General features: G+C 42.0%; 1 protein-coding gene and 1 long non-coding RNA gene across 4 annotated transcripts; one reads left to right on the forward strand and one right to left on the reverse strand.

The window, feature by feature from the left end:
* fgf13b (fibroblast growth factor 13b) lies at positions 1-24,966 on the reverse strand. Of its 3 annotated transcripts, none has more exons than XM_033609209.2 (5): positions 24,701-24,966; positions 10,403-10,513; positions 6,794-6,897; positions 5,296-5,494; positions 1-1,382 (listed from the first exon to the last, which is right to left on the reverse strand). In XM_033609209.2, exons 1-5 carry the CDS (start codon positions 24,747-24,749, stop codon positions 1,243-1,245), a joined length of 603 nt encoding a protein of 200 aa, XP_033465100.1. In that variant the 5' UTR covers positions 24,750-24,966; the 3' UTR covers positions 1-1,242. The 3 variants fall into 3 exon arrangements, with proteins under 3 accessions (XP_033465100.1, XP_033465107.1, XP_033465093.1); XM_033609216.2 differs by lacking the exon at positions 24,701-24,966 and adding an exon at positions 15,051-15,155; XM_033609202.2 differs by lacking the exon at positions 24,701-24,966 and adding an exon at positions 11,108-12,334.
* Positions 12,749-27,449, forward strand: LOC117245736 (uncharacterized). Its single transcript, XR_004500627.2, has 3 exons — positions 12,749-13,335; positions 20,398-20,495; positions 26,967-27,449. It is a non-coding gene; the product is annotated as an uncharacterized LOC117245736 (long non-coding RNA).
* Positions 27,450-27,553: the final 104 nt, after the last annotated feature.

Consider the following 27,553-nt stretch of genomic DNA (forward strand, 5'->3'; position numbering starts at 1 on the left):
TTCTTTAGAAAGAGTTTATTTAGTGCATTTCTAGTTTGTCCACAGCAGGAACCAAAATAGTAAGTTAATCTGTGCTCCCATTGGTCCAGGTGGTTGTGGTTGTGGTCCAACACCATTGGTCCATTCATGTTCTGGTGCAATACTATTGGTCCAGTAGTGTTCCAACACCCTCCCATTGGTTCACTAGTGTTCTGGTACGACACTATTGGCTCACTAGTGTTCTCTTTAGGTCAGGAACACGTAAGACCAGAAAAAAAACAGACCTTCGGCATGCTGCTACTGAGCAGAGGTCCACAAGCTTCCATGCAACAACAAACAAACAAACAAACAGCAAGGGACAACAACAACAAACGGAAAGATAAACAACAGCATTGCTTGTAAGAAGTAAGCATGGAAGCATATACAGTAAACCTTATTTTAACCTGCTAAAGCCCTCAGGAGGTTTGTCTGATATACAACAGATCTTAAAAAGGTAAAATCCCCCCCCCCAGACACATGCGTGCGCACACTCTCGCTTGCCCACACACGCACACAACACTCCTACTGCAAGCACAGCGTGACCACTCACACTCACACGCGCACACACACAGGCGCACCTGCATGCAAACAAATGATCGATCCTCATAAGTGTACAAGGAATACGTTCGTCATTTTTAAAAATATGACTTAACCCCATGAGCTCTGTGTAAACATAGCATACGGTAGAGTAGATAAAGACTTCCTTCCTTCCTTTGTCACCCTCTAACTTTCTCGTCACGTTCCTTTTCACTGCAATAACTTTAGTTAGTTAATACTTGGACTCTTTGGTTCTCTGTAACAGTCTGTTTATCTGACTATGTGACTGACTGACTCTCTCTGTCCCTCGTTTCTTTACTCCTTCTCCCTCCCTTGTTCTCTCTGGTTATGTTACAGCAGGAAGAGTAGTCAAGGGGAGAGATTCACAGGTCCTGTCCCTCTGCAGACCAGAGCAGCAGAGCCAGACAGGTTGATTGTCCTTGATTTATTTACATCACAGTCAGTCACAGTGGGCTCCGTTAAGTGGAAGAACACATTCCTGTCCTCCTTCGTTTTCTCCTCACCTCCTCCTCCTACCACCCCTCACCAGCCTGATGTGTGGGCATGTCGGCCTGAGATCTGTGTGTGTGTGTGTGTGTGTGTGTGTGTGTGTATGTTTGTGAGTGTGTGTGTGTGTGTGTGTGTGTGTGTGTATGTTTGTGAGTGTGAGGTGTGAGGGGTGTGGGGCTAGGATAAGTCATTGTTGCTGGGCGACTTCCCTCCGCCGTTAAGCAGGGCCGAAGCGCTGCGACTCTTGGTTGGTGTGCCGCTGCCTGACCGTGAGAGTTCTGTCAGGTCGTGGAGGGAGGGCTCCCTATACATGGCCACTGCAGACACACACAAAAGGGAGAAGAATCATTAAATAAAACATTAATTAAGTTGTTGGTCGAACTGAATCACTCTGGTTTGGTATGCATGCCTTGTCCAGGCAGTTAGGTACATTTAGTTCCTCAGCACGTAGATAACTGAGAGGTTTGCTTTATACAACAGTCTCATTAATTCTGGTTTTAGAGCAAGTTCTGACTTTATGCTGAAGGGGAATTCCTGCAGTGCTAAGCTGGAATGTAATGATCCATAAAAATATACGTAATGATGACCTCTAGTCGTACAGGTGCATCTTACAAGAGTCAGAGCTTTAATATAGCAGCAAACAACTGTTTCCTATGTGAAGACACAGTGGAGTAATGGCATCCTGAGCAGGGAATGAAGTCATGCTCCCTGTGTGTGTGTGTTGTAATCTGAGCTTCTCTGTTTTTTGTTGAGGTAGACGGTCCAGCCACGCTTGCATGCCAGTGTATGTTTGTATCCCATTGGCTAGCTAATTGCTGCTAGTCTGCACTTCACCCATACAGCAGTTATCGCTGATAACACCATCCCCATCCATTGTGGCGGTACAGCATCATCATGGAAGCTTAACACCCACCCTCTGGTTTCCCCCCCAGGTTAACTTGCACAGTTAGTACCATTAGCTGCTAGCCGCTGGCTAAGTGACCTTCATGTTGAGAACCGTGTGCAGGCAATCCCAGCTCAGACTTTGAATCACAATGTGCGCTTCCATCCGCCTCATTTTATACACATATTCAATATGTGCATGAAAAAACAATGAAAAAATATGTGGAAATGCCACAAATTCAAAAAAAGGTTGTACACTTGGAGGAAGTGGAAATGTAGTAAGTAAGTATCAATAAAAGCTAAGTGCGATGGAAACAGATTCAGTTAATAAATTATGTTGTTACCAGAACTCTTCTTAGAGCACATACTGTAAATGTAATATTGTACGCCATGTTTAATATGTGTTTTGGTTGTGTTTTGAATCAACTTAACTTTACAGCACTTCACAGAAACCTCCGCCGCCGACTAGTGTTTTGGAGGTGTAAATGCAGAGTGACACATGAGTGTAAATCCCACTTTAGTTGTCCAAAACTCTATTTCATTGTCCAGTGTATTTTCTGCTATTATACATTCATAATTTTCCTTTGTTTGAATGGTGCTCTTCTTTGCAGTGGCACAATGGAAGCTGGCTGCAGTATTAGTGCCACACTCTGCTTCTCTTGATTTGCCATCTCCTAATATTCTGTAACAATAGTTGATTGACAGGCACATATATTTGCATTTTCTTATGCAGATTTTCTGGAAATACAGTTAAAAATCATGGTGCATTTGGATGGAAACCCAACTAGACTATAAAGTGTATGCTCTGAATGTGGTATGCAGCTCCTTTAAATTATAATATACAAATTATTCTTTGTATTATTAGTTTTTTTCCATAAACCTGCATTAGCTGTTTTTGTTTTGCTTTTGCTTACTCGGAGGCAGCAGAAACGAGCTGTAATGCGACATTGACACAAATCACCTTTTAAGTTGCAAGCCTGTTGGAAAACAATTACATACCCAGCAGGTACGGAGCAACATTAGCATTCATTTAGAGTCGTGTTTGTGTCCACTATTCACTCTCCTCTTGGCTGTGCTTTGCTCTCCACTAATCTCTGAGAAAACTACACGGCTCTTTAGCTGCTAAATGTTCCACTGTGTTCACCAGCTAGACGCCATCTTTGTGTGTCTGCTGAGTGGTGCTGGCCAGGTAGTGCACAGATGGTTTTCAGTGAAAGCGTCTACCTTTCACTGCAGTGAAAGTTGTTATGTGATCCACTGATAATATAGAGCTACTAATCAAAGCCATCTTTATTTCTCTCTCTCTTTCTGTTTTTGTTTCGTTCTTTATTGCTCTATTTCCACATTTCCCATTTTAATGTGTGCTGTCTCTCATTTACACCGTGGCTTTGGTATGTGTTTTCCTGTCTGTAAAAGCAAAGTCTCCCTCTTGAAAAAAAATATCACATAAAGTCCTATTATATTAATCTGTAAAAGACGAGCTCAAGAAATTGAGTGTAGGTGGGTGGTGGGCTGTTAGTTAGTCCACCAAGCTGGACATTTTCCATGTGTTTTCTGCAAGTCTTTTCAGTTGATAGCCTGATTTTGAGTGCTAAGCTCTCAAAGTCATGAAAGATACACTCTAACAAGTATGAAAGTCATAATTCTGTACCTACAGAAAACACCAAAGTCTATTGTGAACATATGTTTGTGTTTACAATATTTTGATCCCACAAATCCAAAGAATCTTGTTAAATAAAAATAAAAAAGGAAGATTTCACATACAGTAAGAAACTGATTTGAAGTGGGACGGGGTCCTGTTGGGAACAGGAGATGTCAAATATTCATGTGCACCAATCACACTGGGCAAAATGGATTGTTTGCTTGTGTTGCCTTGGGGAGGCCACTGTCAATCAAATCTGATCAAAGCACACCTGCAGAGTCCTGATGAAGCAGATTAGTTTTTGAATGTTAAATTTGTTAAACAATAATTAAGGATGTTTTTCCCCAACATTAACCTTGATTTTTGCCCGTTTTTTTATATGAATATTCAAAAAAATCCCCTCCAGGTATGTTTTAAAGCTCCAGAGAATCCATTTTCTCAGTCGGCTCAATCAACAAGTTGGCCCTGTGGTGGTTATTATGGCGGCTGTGGTGCAGGAGGTAGAGGAAGTCTACATGTCGAATTGTCCTTGGGCATGATACTCAACTCGAAATTTCTGCTCATCAGCGGGTCAGTGCGTGTGAATGTTTATCTGATGGCTCTCTGTATGGTAGCCTCGGCCACCAGTGTATGAGTGTGTGAATGGGTGATTGGTGCTTGTGTTGTAAAGTGGTTTAAGTGGTCACTATGACTAAAAAAGCACTTTATAAATGCAATCCATTTCCTATTCCATTTACAGAAGATATTTCTGATTGTGTCCTTTCTTTTCTCACCAGTTTGAAATAGACAGGGCTCAGCTCAACTGGAAAATATGATGTCACATATTCTGTTGTTTAAGTTGTATAAAGCTGTGTCTGACATATTGCCTTAAGTCACTTGAGTCAGTGTCAGCTGGGTCTAAAGAGACTACAAATTTTGGGAATGATAAAAATCTGGAGGTGTGGAGTAAGAAAAAGTGAGCTTACTGGAGCTCTGTAGCCCGCTCCTCAGGGAGGGATAGCAGCTCAAGGCAACATTAGCTACATGCAGAACACACCAGGATCTCTGTCTACACTACCATCAGTCAAGTTGCATTGTAGGTAACATAGGTGCCAAGTTTCATCAAGAAAGAATGGATTAAAAAAAACGAAAGGCTATGGTCAAACTGTCAGAATTATTATCTCCTATATCTTTTTTTCCTGAACGCTTTCTCTTGACCTTAATGGAAAATGTCATGAGGTCAAGAAAGGATATGAAGGAGAATTTCTAAGAAGAAGAAGGAAAAGACAACTGTAGTGCATACAGAGTTTGACTGCACTTACATGAGGCTATGTAATTATGTGACGGTGGATGTTATTGACACGGGTCAGTTTAAATGTCGCTGCTGCGAGGAACAGTGTGACTGCATTATCTCTAAGGGATGGTCTAGTGTACCCTATGCTAAAGGAGATAAGAAAGGAGGCACTGAGGAACCTTTCCTTAGCATTTAGAGAATTCGATCAGCTCTTATCAAGGCTGCCACTTAGATACTTCTGGATCATTTCACTCAGTTAGGAAATTTCCTAAGCGAAAAAAACTCTTTAACCGCAATTTTTCTGCATCGATTTTGATATGAACTAATATATATTGTGAATCTGACAGTTTTAAAGGGGTGTGTTTAATCAGTGGAGCACTCTTTTAAACTCTTACGAAGTGTTTACTGCAGCTCCCTCCCCTCTCAGCCTTACCTTTGAGCGGTTTCGGTATGAAGTGTGCTGCGGCCTTGTTCTTCTTGACGTGGTTCCCCTTCATAATTCCACCCTCCTTGTTGAGCCCGAGGTACCAAGCCCGACCTGAGGCCTGCTGCCGGTACAGCATGGAGGAGTAGGTGACGTAGTAGTTCTCAAACACGGACTCCTTGAACTTACACTCCGGGGTAAAATGTTCCTGAGGGGGGAAAGTTTAACATCTATTAGAACAAATCATCAAAGGAAAAAGACAAGAAGGTGATTAAGCAGGCATGGAGAGGTGGGGGGGCGGTAGCCGCAGAGAAGGAGCTGAGTCACAGAAGGTATGAGCTTGTAATGGCGACTCCATTAAAAAGTGTTCAATCATTCCACCATATTGCCATCAGTGTGTTCATCCATCACTTGATCCACTGTTTGAATCATTATCTCGGCCGGGCGGTAGTCTCGGAGAACAAACTGCACCAACTTAGGACAGCTGACATTTGCATTTCCTTATTCCTGCATCTCCATAGCAACCGGCTACTCCCTTGAATACCAACCAGCCCACTGAGAGAAAGATGGTGCCCAGGTTGCCGGGGGAAACGGAAAGATACAGAAAGAGTGCTCTTCCTCTCTGTCAGCCATTAATCTTGTGCGGATTTTAATTAAGTTTTGTGTTTGATCTCCAAATAGATTGAGCATAAATAGATGGTCAGCTGTGCTTTGTGTATAAATATTTTGTGTGTTTAATATCAGGTGTGAAGATGACACAACTGATATGAGTGTTATGACTGACGAAAAGCACCCAGGACCGGACACGATGGACCAGATATTGTGTTGGTATACGTGCCTGCACAGGCGTAGCAGCATGGCTGTTATTGCTTTGAGGTGCGTGCCTTTTTTTCTATTTCCTCTCCGTTAGTTTTCATCTTTTGTTCTCGCAGGCTTGTTTAGATTGTTCCAAGTGCGTGTTATTTTTGTTGTCTTTTTTGTTATTGCATCTACACCACCCACCATCACCGCTCAAGAGCTAAAGTGAGGCACTTAATGCACTGCACTGCAGCCAACACTGCCTCCTGACCAGTCTGAGAAAATCCTGTGCACAGTGGGGTTGTATGTGTAAAATCTATCTGGGAAAAAAGGCGTAAAAATAAATTTCAGGAGCCGCGTGTAAATGGACAAAAAGTAATCTTCCTATCAAAGACTGACTGAAGGGAGATAAACAAAAGGAGGCTGGAGGATGATCTGAAATCAATCCTGTGAAGCCACAATATCAGTGGATAGATAAGGGAGGCTCAGACACTGGATTATAACACCCAGTGGCAGCTGACTCACACGGCAACACTGTAGTTAAAGTATCGATGTGATGATAGGATGATAATGAGACTGGTCACACTGAGAGCCGCTGCTTCATTACTCAACCCGACCCAAAGAAGAGATTTCAGTCCCTAATGGTCTGTAATGATGATGATGATGGTGGTGGTGGTGGTGTGGCGTGTGTGAGTGCGTGGTGACCTACAGAGGTGTAGAGAAATCCTTCGTTGTTCATTGCCAGATAGAGTTTGGTCTGAACGCCCTGGATGGCCACCACGCGGAGCCCCACCGGGATCAGGTTGAACACAGCTACGCACGACACAGAAACCCACACAGATACACACACACACACACACAAACAACAAACACAGCAAACAAACAAGCACACACACAGTGAACACAGAGGGGAAACGGAGAGAGAAATTCTCATCAATATCAATGTAGCATCTGGTACAGTGACACCTCCATTTTGCCACGGAGAAGCTATTTTACAAGGTCAGTCAGGCGCTAAGGCCACTGAATTACACTAATGATTTAGCGGCCGGCATTAAGCGTGGGATGAAAAGGGGTTAGAATTAGCGAAAGGCACGTAGCAAAGCAGGGTCTGGAAAACATTTCGCACTGCAAGGACAGGTTTCATCAGTGAAGCCTACAGAGTAACAGCTATTTCTGCTATTATAAATGAAAACATACCAACTGGAGCTACAACTGAGGACTGTTCACTCTAGCAGCTAATCTGTCAACTGTGCTTTTTAATATCCAATTAATTGTCGGCAGTGAAAAATGATTGAGAGGTGATGCCTTCAGGTGTCTTGTTTGTTTGAGGAATACCCAAAGATATTCAGTTTACAAGTACGTTTACATACACACTTCCATTTCTTTATTATTGACAATATTCTGAATTTGAAGCAGATCATGTAAACAGTATACTCCATTTGGATATTCCAAATAAGGCCTTATTCCCAACGTAACCTTTCCCGATTGAGACGTGGGATATGCCGATAATATTCAGGTTTTAGGAGCGTTCTCTGGATATGTAAACAGTGCATTTGGGATATGCGTCTCAAGTGGGGTTATTAACGCACTTGGCGACACACGGCCTCTTGCTTGTTTACGTTTAGCTCTGAGTGTTGTCATGGATACATTGTGCACCCACCAACTTATCGTGAGTTTCCAAGGCTAGAGTAAAGAAGCATGCCCAAAAGAAAAGCCACGATTTTTGATCAGAGGGAGAAACACACCTACTTCAAGTTTGATATCAACAGGTTTTTATGCGCCGATATCACAACGATGACCATTTCAAGAAGGTGGTTGAAGGAATGAAGGATGGAGGCTGTATTTGCAGTCGAACAAGTCGGCCATCAGTGGGAAACTTTGACAAAATCCTGGCTCAAGCATCAGCCGTTCCAGTTTTCTATATTTTACGGGCTAAACGACATGTTAGGACTTGTTTATCGGATTACCCGGATTACTTTACAGCTATGTAAACATGGTCAATTATATTAGTCATTGCGGAAGCTGAAATAAGAGCAAGCAATGACCAGACTGTTTCTATCAATCATCTAATCTTCCCAGGACTTATTCCTACTTCCAAACATGTAAGCAGGAGAATCCCAGGCTTATAGACACTACAAGGTTCAGGGTACTTTGACAATGGCTTTTCATGTGAGTGCTACAGCACAATTAATAAACATAATCTCCTCAAACAACATTAAGCTGATTGGGTCCCACACTTAATACGTTACAGTGAATACTGTATGACATTAAGTCCTAATTTAAAGGTCTGCCCATGCGTGTCGGATGAACAGAAAGCATCTACAGTGGCAACAAAATGAGTTTAAAGTTGCATCACATTGGCCTAACCATTTTGGGTGTATCGAAGCGTCGCAACTCTGATACTATCGATCATATTTGTTGTTTTCTCCGCTGGTGTGCATTCAGCAGGCACAAGCAAAACTGTTATTTATATGTTTCGACAGTAAAAGCTCTGTAGCAGAGACATAATTATTCCAGGCAATTTGATGAGCCAGGCCCTCATTTAATTACACTCATTTGGCCAACCATGTTTTTTTATAATGACTGCGGTTATATGGAGATGTGGATTACATGGATTATCCATTGAAACCCAGTCACGGTGCACTGATTTCACGTGGGTGGGCGTCTACATGATGTACACGCCATGTAATCATGTAATTAGAGAACACGCTGCCTTTGTAGCCACGTCTTTCTCTTTGTACACACAACAGTTGGTGGCCTGAGAAGGAACAGCAGATTAATGCGAGACGCTGGCAACACCAACTGCGCACAAGAAGGAGAGTGATTGCTGTCTGAAGCACAACAACAGGATTGAATTAGCCGTATCAATCACACGTTGTTGTGGCCTGTGTGTGAGAGATTGAGCAAGCAAGAGAGGATCTGTTCACTGGATCAGCTCAACCCCCGGTATCTTTTGCAACGTGTGTATCCTGTGGATATGTAATCGATTACTTTAAGCAGGAAACATAACACGGATAGATTGCCACGATACCATCCGACATTCGGAGGAAAAGCGGCCACCAGTTTCCTAATTAAATGAACACTTGACATGTTGCTGAGCGACTGTTTGAGATTAAATTCCCACATCAGACAGATTTCCACAGAATGAAGTTTATCATTAAATTGGATTTAAACTGGTTTCGGATGATAACGCCAAAGTGGATAAATGAGAATTAAACCAAATCAGATGTTTCTGGAAATTGAACCTTTAATGTGTTGCTGTTCTATTTTACCTTGAAGTAATATTTCATATTAAGATTAAAAGAAAGTGTGGTTTCACTCTCTGCTGTACAGTAATGTGTTTATTCCTTTTTAATCTTCCTTTGCTTTATAAGTGCAGCAAATTGAGGTCTAAAGACTGATTGTGAGTCAACCTGTGCTGTCACTAATTTTCATTTCATTTTACTAGAACAGGATGGTAAACAGTAAAACACCAAACACAATCTTTGAACTGGCAGCCTAGAGGCAGCTTTTAATGTTTTATGTGGTGTTTATGTTTGTGGGGATGTAGCCATTTTAATGCCAGCACTTGCCTCTCCACCAAAACAAGTTCTCTCCTGACACTATTTGCAAGAGCACCAACCATCACTGCATCCTGGGCTTTACGCCGCCCAAGACGATTGTGATTGGTTAAAAGAAATACAAACAACACAGAGCTTTTTCCTCCCTTAGTGTAGAAGCACTAAGCCAAACCTTTCTCCAGTGCAGAAACAACACCAAAACAAAGTCTGGCTTTGAGACTAGTGTTAGAGTAACACACATTTGTCATTGGTTCTATTTATGATAACTAAAGCTCATTAAAGCTGATTTCAGAGCTGAAACATTGAGTTGATTCATTGATCGGATCAACAGAAACTGTATCTGCAATAATAACAACAACAATAGAATTGTTTTGGCCATTTTCCAAATTAAAAATACAAAACATTTGCTTGTTCCAGTTTCTCAAATGCGATAATTGTATGCTTTTCTTTGTCATATACGACAGTAAATTAAATAACTTTGGGTTTTGGTCAGATAAAACAAGCATTTTGAATATGTGACCTGGCCGTTGGGAAAAATAGGATGGACATTTTTCACTATTTTATGGTATTTTAATCCAAAACAATGAACCCATTAGTCGAAAGTTAGCAGCAGATTAACCTTAAATGAGAATGATCATTAGTTGCAGCCCAAGCAGATTTTTAAGTAGCTGGCAAATGAAGAAAATCAGTGGGCATAGATAAAATTTGGACAGCCAATAGAATTTTCCTCTCTGTCCAGAGGCCAGAGTTAGACTCACCATAGGTGCTGTCTTCATCCTTGGTTCCATCAATGGTGCCATCAGGCTGCATCTGCAGCTGGAAGCCCTGGCGACTGGAAAGCCTGGTCACAATGCCCTTTAACTGGGGCTCTGAGAGAAGGAGAGAAGACACATTAGCTGCATTCACTCCTTATCACTGTCATGTCTTCACATGTGTCATATCCAGCAGTCACAGAGAAGACGGAAGAATCAGAGGAGGAGAGGCCGTTTATATTTCCAGTCACTGGGCCTTGAGGGCCCGCTGTCGATCCCTGACCCCTGTGCACTGTGTCGCACATACAAATCAAAGAACACTTGACAGATGTAACATGATAACACAAGTAGCGCAAGCACTGCTGAAATTAGGAGCCTGTTTTTTTTCCCTGAGATCTCCGTCAGCTACCACAGACACACACTGCTACAACACTTGGCTGTGGGACAACACAAAGTTATTCACATGTGATGTTTGTGGTGTCATGCAACAGGATTAATTCCTGAGCCCCTGCCAGGAGGAGACTATCCAGAAGCTGATGAATGATGAAGTGATGAAGGACCAGCCTCAGTGATGAGAGAAAATGGTGTTGGTTGGTGGTGGTGATGATGGTAATGATGCTGCTACTGCTGCTGCCGCTGCTGGTGGTGAAGATGGTTGAGGTGGTGGTGCAGCCCGTGGCTTCCCCACTTTTCTCTCCCACACTCTCAGACCTGGTGGTCGCCTCCTCTTCCGTTTCTTCCTCGATCCAAACAATTTGACACGCGAGAACACGTTCAGCTTGCTCGGCTTCTCGTTTGTGCCTTTGCTGTTGCTCGGGCTGCCGCTGCCGCGGCAAGCATTTGCCTTCTCCCGCTCCCTCGCCTGCCGCTTCTGGCGGATCAGGGAGCTGGCGATAGCCGCTGCCCGGGACATGTTCCCCCGGTGGAGTGAAACAAGACTGTGCGTCCCGGTTGGGAGGGATGGGGGGTGTACGTGGATAAGGCGGTGGGGGTGTGTGGGGTGCGGGGAGGGGGTCTACACCACCCACGGCTCAGTTCGCATCACACACCGGCCGCTGCAGTCTCGCAGATATCCGTGCTTTACAAAAGCGTCCAGAATCCTCCATCGGTGCGTCCGGGCGCTTCATGTGGAAGTCGTTAAACAAATCCAGTAATGTGCCAGTGAGTGAGCGTTAACGACGCCGCCTCACGTCCCCCCAGGGGCAAAAGCTGTCTGATCCCCCCCTCAGGTGATTCTTCTGGCTGTCCCGAGAGAGCGCGGAGGGAGGTGAGGGGGGGTGCGCGAGGATCCAGTCCGGGTCCAAGTGGCGAATCAACAGCTTATAAACTGGTGCGAACGACACCGGGGGTTGTTGTTGATGATGACTGCAGCTGCTGCTTCCTCTTGTGCTGCTGCTGCTGCTGCTGCTTCTGCTGCTGCTGCTCTGCACCGCTCCCCCGGCGATGCTCCGCTCCTCGACGCTGTCCGTGACAGAAATGCAGCAACCGGAATGTTTGTCAATGAAACAGCTCGGGGCTGGCTCAGTGGGAAAGGGATCATGATGCAGCCGTGCCGTTCATAAAACTGCTGCAGCCCTGCCCGCCCCGAGGAAGAAGAACGAGGAGGGGGGTGGAGGAGGTGGTGGTGGTGGTGGTGGTGGTGGTGGTGGTGGTGTGTGTGTGTGTGTGTGTGTGTGTGTGTGGAGGGGGGTGTTGTGGCGTTGGGGTGCAATGAGGGGCGTTAGGTCAGCTCTTCCTCACAGGGCACCTGTAGCCCTGAACCCCACGTGGCATGATATTTACATGTTCACTGAATACTTATGTGTGATAGGCAGGGAGATTGAGATGGAGGGGAGGGAGGGGAGTGTGTGTGGAGGGGGGTGTAATATAGGAGGCGGGGTGAAAAAAAAAAATAAACAGCGAAATAAGAGGGAGAGAGGAGACAGACAGGTGAATTAATGAGAGGAGGAATAATGGAAAAGGGGGGCGGCAGGGAGAAAATGAGATATTGAGTGTGAGTGAGGGAGTGAGAGGGAGAGGGAGAGAAGCAAGTGGAAAATGCACACCCTACAAATGGATTGGGAGGAGAGAAAGATGAATGAAACACAGGAGGAAAAAATGGAGAGGCAAAGGAGCCAGTGAGATATTGAGTGAGTGTGTGAGTGGGAGAGAGTGGAGAAAGAAGACAGGAGATATTACATGTGTGCGGAGGCATGAAGAAATAAAGTACAAATGGAGGAGTGTAGATAAAGGTAAATGAAGTGCAGGGACAGTAATTGAAGAGAGATAGAGACCTGGTGAGTGTGTGTGTGTGAGGGAGAGAGAGAGAAAGGGGAGAAAGGAGGGGCTCTCATCTTATTTTGGTGCAGAGGTTCACCACTGCTGAAAGGCTGCAGCGTGCAAGAAGGTGAAAAACGGAGACAGCACTTCAGTCCGGATGTGTCGGTTTCTGGATGTTCCCCCCTTTTTGCATTCGCACCAGAGCAGATGCACGCATGCAGCAGCAATCACCCAATTCGTGCGTGTCGACTGGCCGCGGGCAAAGCCCCCGCAGGAAAACAGATGCACAGCTGTCAGGGAGCAGATACAGCTGCAACGGCGCATGGCAACTGCAACTCCAAGTGGTCTCGAGGAGGACGAGGCGACGGACAAAAGAGCCGAGTGACTCCCAGCGGAGGTGGACCTGTGGCATCTGGCGCCACAGCAGCAGCATGCAGAGCCAGTGCATGCCATTCACCAGTGGAAAAGGTAGTGGAAATCGATGGCTGGAGAGCAGGAGGATGTGGTGAGCAGTAAATTACATGACTGAAGGGGAGGAAAACTCAGTAAGCTGTAGCTCGCTGGGTGGAGGAGAGAGTGATGGACCGTGCAACTGGGGTCAGGACCTGGTCACTGAAGTGGAGCGTTTAGCCTGTCCTTGACTCGAAGGAGTTAAAGTTACACCAAGGCCTCCTGGTTAGGTAAGACCCTTGTAAATATACAGATAAATATAGTTGAGGTGTTAGTGCACAGCTCAGCCCACAGGCCCTGCGTTCCCCGAGAGACACGACACTTAAAATATTCCATAACCAATCTGTGATGTCATCTAAAACATCAAAATATGAGAGCAAACGCGCGCAGCCACTGTAATGAAATGACTGAAAGCCGGGCCTTCATCTTTCATTTATGAGCTCCTTGCTTTTAAACCCACACCACGTGCCCCCTAAAAGCAAAAGCCACACAAGCAAAGGGTAACAAAGTGTAACAATGCAAGCTGCCGGAAACAAGGTGACTCTGAGGAACACAAACACCTGCAGCTCTCAGCCTTGAGCCTTAAATCAACTGAATAATTTGAAATGTTACAGAAAACACATCAATCAATACTTGAATCAATGCAGACAAATAAGCGGCCAAAGAACACAGAGGGGAGAATTAGAAAGGGATTGATTTCCAGGATTTAAAAATATCCCCATTAAATAAGTGAATAGATTGAGTACGGAATAAACATATTAAAGTTTATATAGATTGTAAATAGAAGATAAATCTGTGCTGGTGTATCTGGTCTATTAGAAACTGCTATAAGGTTTTGGTTGGAGCTCCATAGCGCCGCCTACAGGCAGTAGAATTTGACTTAAAAAAAAAAAACTACAGTATTTACAGCAAATATCCAGAAAGAGCCCTGCTGTGTGTGACAGTCTAACCATGAATGCCAGTTAGAGTATGATCAGACAGCCAGCAGCATATGGCTGCGTTCATTATAGAGTAAAACACTTTGCAACAAACCGCTGAGGCCTTTAGAAGGCAAAGCATCAAAAGCAGCACTGAAGAAGCTTGAATCAAATTTGGGACACTTTATATAAATATATATATAATTTTGGTAGACTGTGAGAAACCGCCACGCATGGATTTTGGCAGTAAAGGGATTAGTGCCAAAAGCTTAGCCTTTTGATTCAGGGTCTTTGAGGGCGTTGGTGTAAACTCATGTTAAGCCAACTGAAAAATTTAATCATCGCTCCCAAAATAAGACCAGAAGTTGTGTTCTTTTAACTTCTATCATATTTTTTAAAAAGTTATAGTAGTGAAATCTGCCCTGTGAGTGTGCACAGGACATTGACACCACTTCAAGATCTCAATTCCTGAAATGCTTCAGAGCTGAATGTACTCTCAAGGCTGCAAATGATGCAGCAGAACAATATTTAGAGCCTGAATAACAGTGCATGCATTATGAATGTTTGCAAATGAGCGCATGCATCTAATAAAAGTGTTTAGAGTCGAGCAGCCTGTCAGCAGCAGGGCGCGCCCGGCGCAGCTTTCAGCACCACGGACAGCGATGCAAATTTTAATTGAGTTAAAAACACGTTATAGTTAATTCTGAAATGATGGCTTTAATTCAAACACAGCTTTATATAATTGAGAATTGAATATTTAAAGAACAGGTTGAGGTTGAAAGCAAACTGAATCTGTAACATCAACGAAAGCACAGAGGCAGTATTTTAGAGAAGTCCCTCTGGAGACTTCTGTTGACCTCCTTGTACTTAATTGTACATTTATCCCGTCTCCCCTCTAGCAGCCTATTCCCAAAGCATATTACGCACAGAGCCCCGACTTGTGCCAATATTCGTGCAGCTTTCTGTAAGAATTCCGTGCCATAGGCCGGGTCAAATCTCGTCATTTCAGACCATTCCCCCGGTCCTACCTGAGGTCGATCGGCGGAGAGGGAAACTCATGCTGCGCCCGTGGAGCTCTGGAGTCTTGTGCTCATGGCTTTTCGCACTTCCTGTTGTGTGCTGCTCGACTAAAAGAGGAGGAATTACTGAAGTTCAAACCGGAGAATTCTCCACGGCATTGGATCCATTAAGGCCGCGCACATGGCGTTGACGGGAGATCATTACAGAACATTAGAGGCCATTAAGCCGTTGGAACCGGTCATTAATGATTCATCTCAAGGCCCCGCTGATCTGGCACAATAAGAGAGGGAGGGAGCCAGAAGGCCGTTCCCAAATCCAAGGATCTATCGAGGAAGCAGTGTGTGCGTGTGTCTGTGAGTCTGTGTGAGTATTTGTAAGTGTGAGTATTACTGTGCTACTTGTAGGAACTCTCTGTTTTCATCTGAGTAAGCTCTCAGTACATGCAGACATAAATTTGATCCGGAAACCTAAACACAACAGTCACGTCATCCCTGTCAGATTTAAATTTTTAGTGTTTCTAAGACTTTTTTTTTACCCTGTTGCAGTGTCAGTAAACTGCCTTATGTTGATCTGAAAACTTAGTTTAGCCCTGCATCTAAGGATTAATCCATCATCAGTTAATCTATACTCTTGAGGAAGTGCTTAGTCCATAAAATGTGAGAAAATAGTTTTTAAATATCATAAATATCATAATTTCTTAAAGCCTCAGGTCATGTCATTAAATTGCATGTTTTCCCCTGCCAGCACTCCGAAACCAAACTTGAACCAACCTTAGTTCCATTTAATACTGAATAACACAAATAAAAGCACACTTTAGAGGCTGGAACTAGGACATGTTTGGCATTTTTGCATGAAAATAACATAACAATGATTCAGTTTTCAGAAAGAAAACAAAAGATGGCAGTTATTACTCTGCCTACTAATCAGTTCATCAACCAAACATTTCAGATCAACTCTCTGTAAGCCTCTGTAAGAGCTGCAGCACTGAATGACTTTCAAGTGTAAAGTGTTGACTTTGTGATTATGATTTACTGCACACAGTGCCTCGACTAAAGTCTCAACAGAAAAGGAACAAGACTAAGAAACTTGGCTGGTCTCCAAAAAATGTTGGCATTGTGCATTTCTGCAAACCACAGATATGTTACATGTGTATGTTTCACACATATCATATGATTTCTAAAGTATGTATCATAATTTCATTGGGAGGTGGAGGGGATGATGACACTTAGGCAAGATGGCTGCAGACCACTGTTCAAGACCAGCAAACAATAGAACTGGTTATTTTTTAGCAACTCATTGCTGTGTTTTCACTGGGATAGTGCCTCACAAAGTGCTGTTCTTTACAGAGACATTGCTATATATACACAGTACAGCAGCATTTGTGCCATCAAAAATGGGTATTTTTATTTTAAACATCATCTTTTTCTAACCATTACCAGGCTGTTTTTGTGCCTAAACCTACCCACATGTTAACCACAGCTTTGTTGAAACATCAAGAAATATAAATTATTAATATATCCACTACATAATAACATACAAATATAATGTATCCATGGTTTGCAGTTCTGGTGATTGGGTTGGAAAGCTCGATGACATTCACTTTGCCAAAGACAGGTAAAGTGAATTAACTTAACATATACTTAACAATATAACAAACTTGGTAAAACAGCAATTTGTAGCACTTTTCACAATTTACAACACAGTGACACAGTTAATTGTGGTCATTACCTTCAAACTGCCTCCAATCTAACCTTTTTTCCCCCAAAGCTATAATTATAATTTAGCAGAGATCTCAACTTTCCAAAGATACCAAATATGATGGGCTGAATTTTGGGGAAATAGAGATGAAACGATGCACTCAGTCAGTACACTATTTCCATTTGACAGAACGGTTCAACTATAAAAAGCATGAATATTCCACTCAATTTAAACATCATATAACTTCAATGAAGAGCTGATACCAGATGGTACAGATAACATAAGAGGCTTTCACACTGGAATAAGATGAGTTAAACCAGTGGTTCTCAACCCCTAAATTGATAAGCATTCGGTCATGGACCCCTTTTTGATAAGATTTCACTTCAGGAACCTACATCTTAAAGCGATTGTGGTTGTTAGATATGATTAAAACCAGAACACTATCACTGTCAACCACAGTTGAGTAACTGTGGAGCAGAATAGTCACTCTTATGACTTTAACTCCCACTGGGCTCACATCTATAGTGAGTTAAATAGTGAAAATAAACTATTTCCTATTTTTTTAGGGACACCCTGAAACTTCCTCCCTAGGGGTCCCCGGACCCCTGGTTTAGAACTACTGATTTAAACGATATCAAAACTGCATGTTCAGGCTCCAATTATAAAAAAAAAAAGATTACATCACTCATCTAACACTTCTTAAACTTCAAAAAGAACCAGCTTGATTCAAAGGATTTTTAGAATAGAGATGAATTCACATAGCACACACAATGCATACACCTAATGCATCACATCTCTCTCCATGGGTTATCCTCAATGCACACCATCATAGTACCCACAGTCAGAGTAATGCTGCCAGTCCAGATTAAAACACACAGTCTACATGGCCACTCTATAGCTGTATAATATCAGCCCATTACATTGTTGTGCTGTTCCTGTGCTTCCTGTGAAGCAGCCTGTTAAAACACAGCAGCGTCCATATTACCTAGATGATACACAGAGTATTCCAGATTGCAGAGTGTCTGTTGCTGCACATGCTGCAGTATAGGAGCCTATAAAAGCCATTGAAGGCAGTGAAGCAGGATGTTGCTGGGGAACATGCACACTCAGCAACTTGAAAAGTAACGCTAATAGAAAAAGAAACATCAAAGTTATCTGAGAAAAAAAATCTTTGAAATAAATGTGCTTCTCATTCTGATTTTCCCAAATCTCTGTGAGGCTACAAAAAGAAATATTTTCAGGGAATCAATTTAATTGTAGTTCATGCCCACATAATTGTATCATCATGCTATGGCTTCCTGTGATGAGGAAATAACTCTATTAGCTCAAGCAGATGGATCAATGATGGGTCATTGTGTACCTGTGGTCACATTTCTTTTCCATCTGTCTTTCTTTTGTTCATCTCAACTGAAGTAAAACACAATTCCAGCTTTGAACAAAACACCTAACACCTCCCAGAATAGCTTTGTAGCCTTGGCTTGAAATAGCAAACCACAAAGATGCCAGCAGGTACGTTTTGGCAAAGGTTCCTAACCCAACAGCCTGGGCAGGTAGCCAGTATTCAATAGCTGTAGTCTACTGGGATAGGGGGGAGGACTCGATTAAGTCACCCATCAGATTTTGGAGTGCATCAGCTGTCTTTCACAGCCAGTGATTCACATTATTAGCCACTAGATGGAGCCATATATCAGATAACAGAAAAGGGGAGACTGAGGAAATTGTGAGTGTGTGTACAAGGGTGAAAGGGTAATGACAAGCTCAGAATAAAATCTTTTTGTATCTGAGCCATCATGTTATCTCCTTTACTCTCTTGTGCACAGTCTGCTACCCCTCATACCTGAATTCACTGTCTCTACCTATCTTATTTAAGGGTCTGATCGCTGCCACACTATTACTACTACTACTTCACACAGTATTAAATGAGAGGTAATCTGTGAAAAACATCGCACTCCTCTGCCTAATCTATTGCACTGTAGCATCTCTAATGTCCCTCTTGCATGTGATCAAAAACAACCAATCAGAGCTGTCTCTTACACAGATTCAGTCATGTCAGTCACAGCTGTTGAACTGCGGGCAAACTGTTAAACAAGGCAGCGATGATCAAACATGAATCAAGATTCTGTTATTCCATTACCTGTTTCTCACCTTTAATATTTTCATAAACATATTTTAGTGTACTTTAATATGAGAAAGATTGTGACCAGGCCGCCATGTTGGATACGGTTAAATCAAGTACCAAATCCACCAGCATTTCACAGCTGAAGAGTACACTAAAAATAAATAAATAATGCAGTAACAGTATCTCTATTCATATTTACTCAGCGCTGCCTGGTTTGACAGTTTGACCGCAGTTCATAAACAGTGATTGACAGCTGCAGCCAAGTCTCCTTGGCTCTGCTTGTTGTTCCTGACCTGACCGCATCACAATCTCATTCAAGTGAATGCTATTAGAGGCAGTAGAAAGAGGAGGAACATGATTTTTTCCCGCATATCATATGGCACATGTACTTCTTTCAGATTACAGTGGCATTTTCATAAAAGTTACCAACTGTAGCTTTAAGGACTGACTTCTAGTCGACTACAGACATAAGGTGTTGTTGCACTGAGAGCTCCTTCACATCCCCGTCACAGTTCTATTTTTATCCATACTCTCAAACTGCCAGGAGTCCCAGTTTATGACGGAAAATATCTATTGTAGCATGAGGCAGGACAAAATATGGACTAGTTTATCACCAGGAGCCACAACTAAGGTATAACAGCTATGAAATTTTCCACTGATTTCAGCACATCACACATTGTACTCTGAAATTATGGAGCCATAGCCATTTTGCCCTCCTGGTGACCAAGAACCAACAAATGAAAATAATTTCAGGGTAGTAACAATAATTGTGGACAGGAGGTAATATGAATTAGTTGGTGCAAATATACCAGAATATTGTGTCTGTCAGTGATATGCCATAATGGGAAACATAATCTTTACATGATCTAAAAATAATTTTAGAAAGTCATAATTATGAGACAATTAAAAGTTGTTATGGGGGACAAAATGTGTAATAATAAAAAATCAAGTCTGCAGCCTCACAATCAGCTTTATGATGCTAGATAGGGTGATGATGGAATGAGCTTGAACCCTGGAAATGAGTTAGCATTTTGGTTCTCTTGTTTCAGAGTCAATGGGTTTATTGAATGGGTTTTTGGTTAGATGCCTGAATTAAGGTCTGCGGTTTTAAGAAATGTTTACATGTTGTTCTAAGACAAAGAAATATGTCAGTAAATATCCCACTTTTGAATTCTGAAGCTTTTATGTGCGTTAAAAAGCGGCGCAGGTTCAATTCTGACCCATGCCTCTTGGCTACATGTCGTCTTCCCTCTCTCTCCCAACTTTCCCCTCTGTCTGGCTGTCCCATTAATAGATGCAAAAATGCCACACAAAATGAGGTTCAAAATGGTTGCTTACAAGTAATTTAATGAGACAACAGAGGTTGTCGGGGACAATAAATGCCATCATGCTGAACACAGCTTTACAGTCTCGTTGCACTGGCAACATTGAAAGTCATGCAACCATGGTACAGTTAGTTTATAGCCTAATGTTAGCTTCTTACTGAATGCATTTAAGTTTCAAAAACCATTAAAGTGGTGTTTGTTTTTTCCCCCAAGGTTGTCTGCATACTTTTACCTGCCTCACCAAAGAGCATCTGTCGGACCAGCCATCAGAGCCGAGCAGTGCTTCTTTCCTCCATTGTAACCACAAATGTGTGAGTATCATAAACTTTTGTTTGCAACAGCGCCTATTTTTTGCAATAATCAAAAATGTAATGGACTGGCTTCTTGTCAAGAGAACCAGGGCAATTTTAACTTCTGAGATGGCCTACAAAAAAAATCATCATCCCTGCAGCACTCTATTACAGCCACAGCACTGCTTTGAGCTAAATGCGAAAATTAGCATGCTAACATGCTCACAATAATTCTAGCATGCTGAGGTCCGGCAGGTATACAGTCATGTTTATTATGGTCACCTTTTTAGTTTAATGCGTTAGCATGCTAACATTTGCTGAGCACAGAGCACAGTTGAGACTGATGGGAGTGTCATTAGTTATGCAGATATGTGTTCATAAACACATCTAACCAAAACACATTGAAACTCTGACCTGACGATGGTGCTGTAAACGGCAGGCGATCACCAAAGTCCGCTCATTAGTGCATGTAGTGCATTACTTCTGGACGACATGCTGACATCACTTCATCAGTGAAAAGTCAGATGGGCTTGATCTTTTGGACGGGCCTTTAATTGCTGTGCAATGTTGACCTCTGCTGCCATATCGTTGGGTCACAATCAGGGTTAATTAACGATGTGAATCCTCTCCTGCTGCTTATTTGTGTGTCCACATACAGACGCACACACACACACTGAAACACACACACCCGCATGCAAAGGCATAAGTAGTTTTAATCCACATTTATAAGCCTAATCTCTTTAAGAACAAGATGTTAATGAGTTCTTGTTCTACCCAAACTTAATCCTTAATGCCACTATTATTATATAAAGACCAGAGCAAGGTGACATATACCGCTGCATGTCTGTCCACCCGAGGGGGAGTGAGTCACTGCTGAAGATATTTTAATCAAAAAGTACATCAGACCTGAAGTATTTCTGTGATCGTAAGAGCAAACATCGCTGGTGTCTTTTAGTTCAGGCTCACGATACACTGAGCAAAACATAAAGACGCCTGTACAAAGTAAAGAAATGTATTAGCCCTTGAACAAATACAGTTTATTGAGACTATATGGTATGTGCTGAGGTTGCACTGGGCAGCATTATACTAAGGTCTAATATTTGTTGTCACAATATTTGGTGTCACAAAGGCAGACTTTATTCATTACAGGTCTGTTGTACTGGAATCCATTCCAGTGTACAGAGCTTATTATTGCTGCGGCCCCTCAGTGGATGTATCATCTTATAAATCACCCCCTCGTGTTTATTGCCTCGCTTTTATTGCTTTCTCTGTTTATTGATGTGTTTGCTTGGTATCCTTTTAAAAGGTGCTTTATGAGTAAAGGTTACCATAAATAAGGTTTATTACTAGTCTGCCAGCAGCTGTTAGTTTAAGTTGAGCATTTTGTTGCTATAGCAACCCCTGCTGGCTCAGCGAAGTTTAACTGTGACATCCAGCCTTACAGGTCTGTGACCTATAAAATACTGACTTGCTGTAGCTTTATTTGTAGGTATTTGTTTTAATACTGGCTGGAAGAGCAGGGTTCTGGGTGTGTGTGTCATCATGGCAAAATATGGTTCTGGTGAAACCTATTGTAGCAGGACCTACCACAGAAGTAGTTATGAGCACTTTGCAGGGTGTTTTTTGTGTCTGTCCACCTGTCAACAGATTCTATCAACCTCATTACAATCATGCAAGATGCAGTCATGAAACTTTTCAAGTGTGTAACTGAGATCATAATGAAGCCCTATTTTAAAGATGGGTGTGGTCTGAGCTAAAGCACTTGAAGTAGGGGGGCTAGAGGTAGAGAAGGAGCCATTGCAATGGAAAAGGTTAATTTCCCTCCCCCACCCGCCATCACCATCCCCGCCCCCACTCCCCTGGCACACATTTGTTTTAAAGGTGCTAATTCTGGAGAAATACAGGTGATATAGGTAATTGAGTCTCATTCCCAGGTCGTCAAATACCAAGGCTGTGGATTGGTAGTCGGACGGAACCACCAACCCAAAACATCAGTATCTGAAGACCTAGGTATGAGACTCAACAATCTGTTGTCTGTCTCCAGAGTCACAAACAACACTTTGAAGAAGCAGATCGACGTTGCAGCTGGCCTGATCTAATCTCTAGTTATTTTTGATTTTTTGATTGTTGATTTGTAATCTGTTCAAGTTTTTCTGGGATAAGTATACTGCCAAGCCAGCCTCGTTTGGTACTGTCTCAGAAGATCCCATTGAAAAGCTCAGTGAGGTAAGATTGTTAAACAGATGCACACTTGCCAAACCAACTAAACTTCATCTTTGGCATCTTTTCTCTTGTCAAACCAAAACATTCACCTTTATGTTGCACGTCAAAGTTTGTTTTTGGATGTGAAATGGGCTCATTGTTGCCCCATGTGGCCAGTTATTACCAACTTGGTGTTATCCTCCCTCTTAGTGCACCACAATAAGCAAAGAAGAAAACTTGTGGTGTTTTCAAACAGTATTTTTTGTTTTACAAGTGAAAAGACGCTGGTTTGTAAATGAAGGTCTGGTTAAATGCCACACCTATGTTAAAAAGCAGCGTTCAGCCTAGCCCCGTACATGACCTCTGTATACTGCAGTCACACAAGCATCTCTGCGCAAACCTTAAGGGGCATATACAAATGTGATTATTTTTAACCTGTTATCACATTAGTGTTTTCTGTCTTCTTGGGAAGAGTTCATCTTTGCCTGGGGCACAACCAGCATTTAAATCCAGTATTTCTTCCAGTTCTACCCAGCTTCTCAGAAACACAACTACAAACATGTCTCCACTGTTCTCTTCCTCACTGTATGAGCTGTACGTCCACCAACTGCATCAGGGTTCTCATCAATATACTCATATGTCTGCTTAAACATTTTACTTTTAAAGGCACAACTTCTAGCAAATGCAGATTTTGATGATATGTATTTCACTCTTGATTTTTACTTTTGTGGACTGTATGTATAATTTAAAAGATTAATAACTGTTTTACCTCATATGGAGACACTTCATGCCAGGAGGAAACTATGTGACTGTCTGACTATTTGAATCCAGTAGTTCATCTCATTTTTGCCTAAATCTTGTTTATGGAATCTCATTTTTGATGTGTAATCATTGATACTAAATTACTTGTCCAGTATTTTTACCACAGTTTCTTCCAGTAAAAATCTGCAAAGGCCAACTGCTGTCTTCAAACTTTATCACTGTGTTTAGTTTGCTGCATCTTTAGACATAATGATGGCAGAAGATTTACAACACAAATAAACTCCTCATCATAAATGCTATATTTAATAGGCCTACTAAAACCTACACTTAAGATCATTGCAAAGAATAATGCAAAGAAACGGCGACTACAATTTTGGATTTTTAGGGAGAAAACATGCTTTTTCCGATGGCATAAGATCATATTTTGAATACCTAAAGTCTTGATTTCCCTACTGTATGATCCATGCTGTGGCATACATCACTGTGTTTGTGCTGAGTTAGCTCAACCCAGCTTAGGAGGACTTAAACCCTCCACTAGAAACGCTTCTCACCATGTTTTTAAGCTTATTTTATTTTTTTGTATTTACATATATGGACCTCATCCCATTGCACTTTTATAAAAATAAAAAAAACATCCCTGCACGCTGCATTTCTTTGCTTTTTTGTGAATGAATACGGGTCTCATGCATAGATAAGGCGGGCAACACCCTTTTTTTGTCTCCATGGCAATGATAGTTTCCCAGTTTCCATTGCGATGTCCACCGCGCGTCGATTTTATTGCTGTCCAGAGGGGAGAAAATGAATTCGTGTGTGCGCGCCGCTGAAATTACATCTGAGACCCAGAGAGCCTTCTGTGGGGTAAACAGCCTGTGTCAGTGATTTTATAATACAGACATATATCGGATGCTTCATCTTGAGCACAATGGAGCCTAGCAGCATGAAAGGGTTATGGGTCTCCTCCTTTAAAATAAACTGTAAACTGAAGACTCGTACAGAGAAAATATGTAGTTTACATCAGTTATTATTATAATTTCGAGATACAATTTACTTTTTTATATCCTTTATTTTGAAACGTATGCCAATGATATTTAAAAGTAGTCCAGTTTCTGTGCCCTGTGCTCTGGGTTGTGGGGACAATGGGAAGAAGTGGCCAACATGATGATCTAAGCATCATCATAAAACCCAACATTCCCTCTTTTGTTCTCACAATAAAGAGAAAAAACACACAAGATCACACTCGACTCGGGTTCATCATCACTCACCCTTGGCGGCATTGTCTTTATCCTCTTTGCTTTTCGTTTTTCCGCTCATGGAGCACCGCCGCTGCTTCTGCTGGTGGTTGAATCAAACTTCAGGTGAGAGATGCAGGATCTACTTTTTCATCCTCGTCAGTATGTTTCCCTCCACACACACACACAGACCGTCCAACTCTCTCCGTCCCTGTAAGCCTCTCTCTTTCCCTCCACAGCCCAGCTCTATTTGAGGACCCGTTGCGCTTTGACTCCACTGTAGGCTCCACCGGCACGAGCGCTCACAAACGTGCGCGCGCAAAATCTGCACTCGGAGCGCACACTGAGACAAAGAAAGATGTTACAAATATGTGCACACGCAAAGCAATAAAATCAGATTACATACACAGAAACAGTTTCAAGAATTAAAGGAACCACTTTCTAATAAGGCTTCCTTTATTAAGATGTATGTCTTCATTAATGGGTGATAAATCCTTTGCTTATAGGCTAATTTATACATCAGTTACTGTACAGGCCATTATTAAGATCAACCTTTGCCAAGCTGGGGAAAATACTCAACAACCATTACTTTATTAATATTTATTACTGCAGACTTTTTTTTTACTGCAGGATTTTTGCTATAGTATTTATCGTTAATTAAGATTAGATAATACTTTATTGATCCCAAACTGGGAAATACTTGTGTTACAGCAGTAAGTAATCAAACACTATGTGGACAGTAACATACATGTAAATACAAGAAGACAAAAACAGATCACAATAGAATATGAGAATATTGAAATATACAGAATATATACACAAATAAGCAGCACTAAAATTTAAAAGAATTTAAAAAAATAATTATTTATGAATGGCTCAAATCCATCATGCTTCAGAAACTGGCTGTGTGAACTTGTTTCAGTCATTCACATGGAAAAAACTGTGATTTAATTATCCAAAATGTGAATAGAAATGGGGATATTTCGGCTCAGGGGCGGCACGGTGGTGTGGTGGTTAGCACTGTCGCTTCACAGCAAGAGGGTTCCTGGTTCGACTCCAGGAGGGAGCCCTTCTGTGTGGACTTTGCATGTTCTCCCCCTGTCAGCATGGGTTTTCTCCAGGTACTCTGGCTTCCACAGTCCAAAGACATGCAGGTTAATTGGTGACTCGAAGTGTGTCCATAGGTGTGAATGTGAGTGTGAATGGTTGTCTGTCTCTATGTGTCGGCCCTGTTCAGGGTGTACCCTGCCTCTCACTCAAAGTCAGCTGCGACCCTCAAGAGGATAAGCGGTTATGAAAATGGATGGATGGATATCTGGATGGATGGATGGATATCTGGACTCAATGAGTGCATCTGGACGGGAACCGCACTTGAATACTTCCTGTGTACCCTGTGTGCGAGTGTTTGTTTTGGTTGGGTTTGTCAGGGTTTGTATCTTCATGTTGTAATACATCAATAAAAATAATACTAATTAAGGACTACGTGAGTCTTTTAAGGCTTGACCAGTTATTAGAAAGGGATAAACATGGTACCTCCATGTATGCAGATATGAATGATGGTAGGGCATTGTTGTTATAACTCATAACTGATTAAACTAACCATTAATAAAACCCTGTATAAATGGTGCCTTGTTAGAAAGTAGTACTGAATTGAATAAAACAATCATTATAAACTTGTATGATTACACACACTCTGTGAGTTCTTATCTAAATACTGAGGTAAAAATGAAACAGATTCTCCTGGGGTGTACGATTGGATGTGCATCTTTACTCCTACTGACTTAAAGAAGGTCACCATATTCACGAGGTTGTCTTTAATCCGATAGACGCAGAGCCTCCTGCAAACTCAGCAGCCTAACACTATGCAAATGTGTCAGTTTATTGATCATGTAATCAATTGGTGCTAGAAAATGGCTTTTTTTCTGTGGCAGAAGTAGGATACACTTACATGTTGTCCCGTGCTGCCTGAATAAGACGGCGTCATGCTTGCTACTGGGTGTATTTTTCTTGAGTTAAAAATGGCATCATAAACTGTCACAGTACAAATCTCTGTCTTTATCCACTTATGAAATAACAGTGACAATGTCTGTGAAATTGACAATGACAACTTAAAGCTGCGAGTTTCCTGCAGGAACAATAATCATATCCTGCTCTCTGTTTCTGAGACAAACATAGTGTCAGAACAATGTGATGTAACAATCTTTTTCCTGATCTGTTCTTTTTACATTTCAGTTTGGTGCCAGACTCTTTCTAAATTCTGATTTACACTTGTTCTTCTCCTTTTCTCTGGCTTCTGCAGCACCATTTGGTTCAAGTCCTCTTGAGAAGACCGTCCAAAAGGCTTCGTTTTGTTAGCACTCAGTGTGAAGAAGTTGGGTCAGAGATAAATTTAGTTTCTTTTGTTAACCTACATCAAGCGGCTGCATGGCACAACAGGACTGGCCTGCTGGAAGTAGCCCCAATTTTGTTTGTGTCTGCCTCACACTGTCAAGAATCCATTACAGGGGACCCAGTTTATGCTCTGTAAGCAGCAAGTTTAAGGTATTTGCTGTAAGTCTTTCAAAGTCTACTGTCACAACTGGTATTTCTGGAGCAGTCAGGATGAAGAGTTGTCCCACAGACAGGTTCTGTGTGTCCTGATTTTTACTCTCTGGGTCTGTTTTTTTGCAAATAAAGTGATTTTGCTTATGATAAAAATAGACTGTAGGACACATATTCTGAAAGCTTTATTATGTAAGCAATGTAAGGTCATCACATCTCTAGGTGTACCTAACAAGCAACCAAGAAGGTCCAACTGAACGTTAAGACTAAATAAAATCTTCTAAAGTTTACATTTGCTGTATTTGTATTTTGTTGTAGTGTAAAAGAGTAATAAACAGAAATGTT

Source organism: Epinephelus lanceolatus, chromosome 11 (genome assembly GCF_041903045.1).
Source record: "Epinephelus lanceolatus isolate andai-2023 chromosome 11, ASM4190304v1, whole genome shotgun sequence".
In the NCBI taxonomy this organism is placed as follows: Eukaryota; Metazoa; Chordata; class Actinopteri; order Perciformes; family Serranidae; genus Epinephelus; species Epinephelus lanceolatus.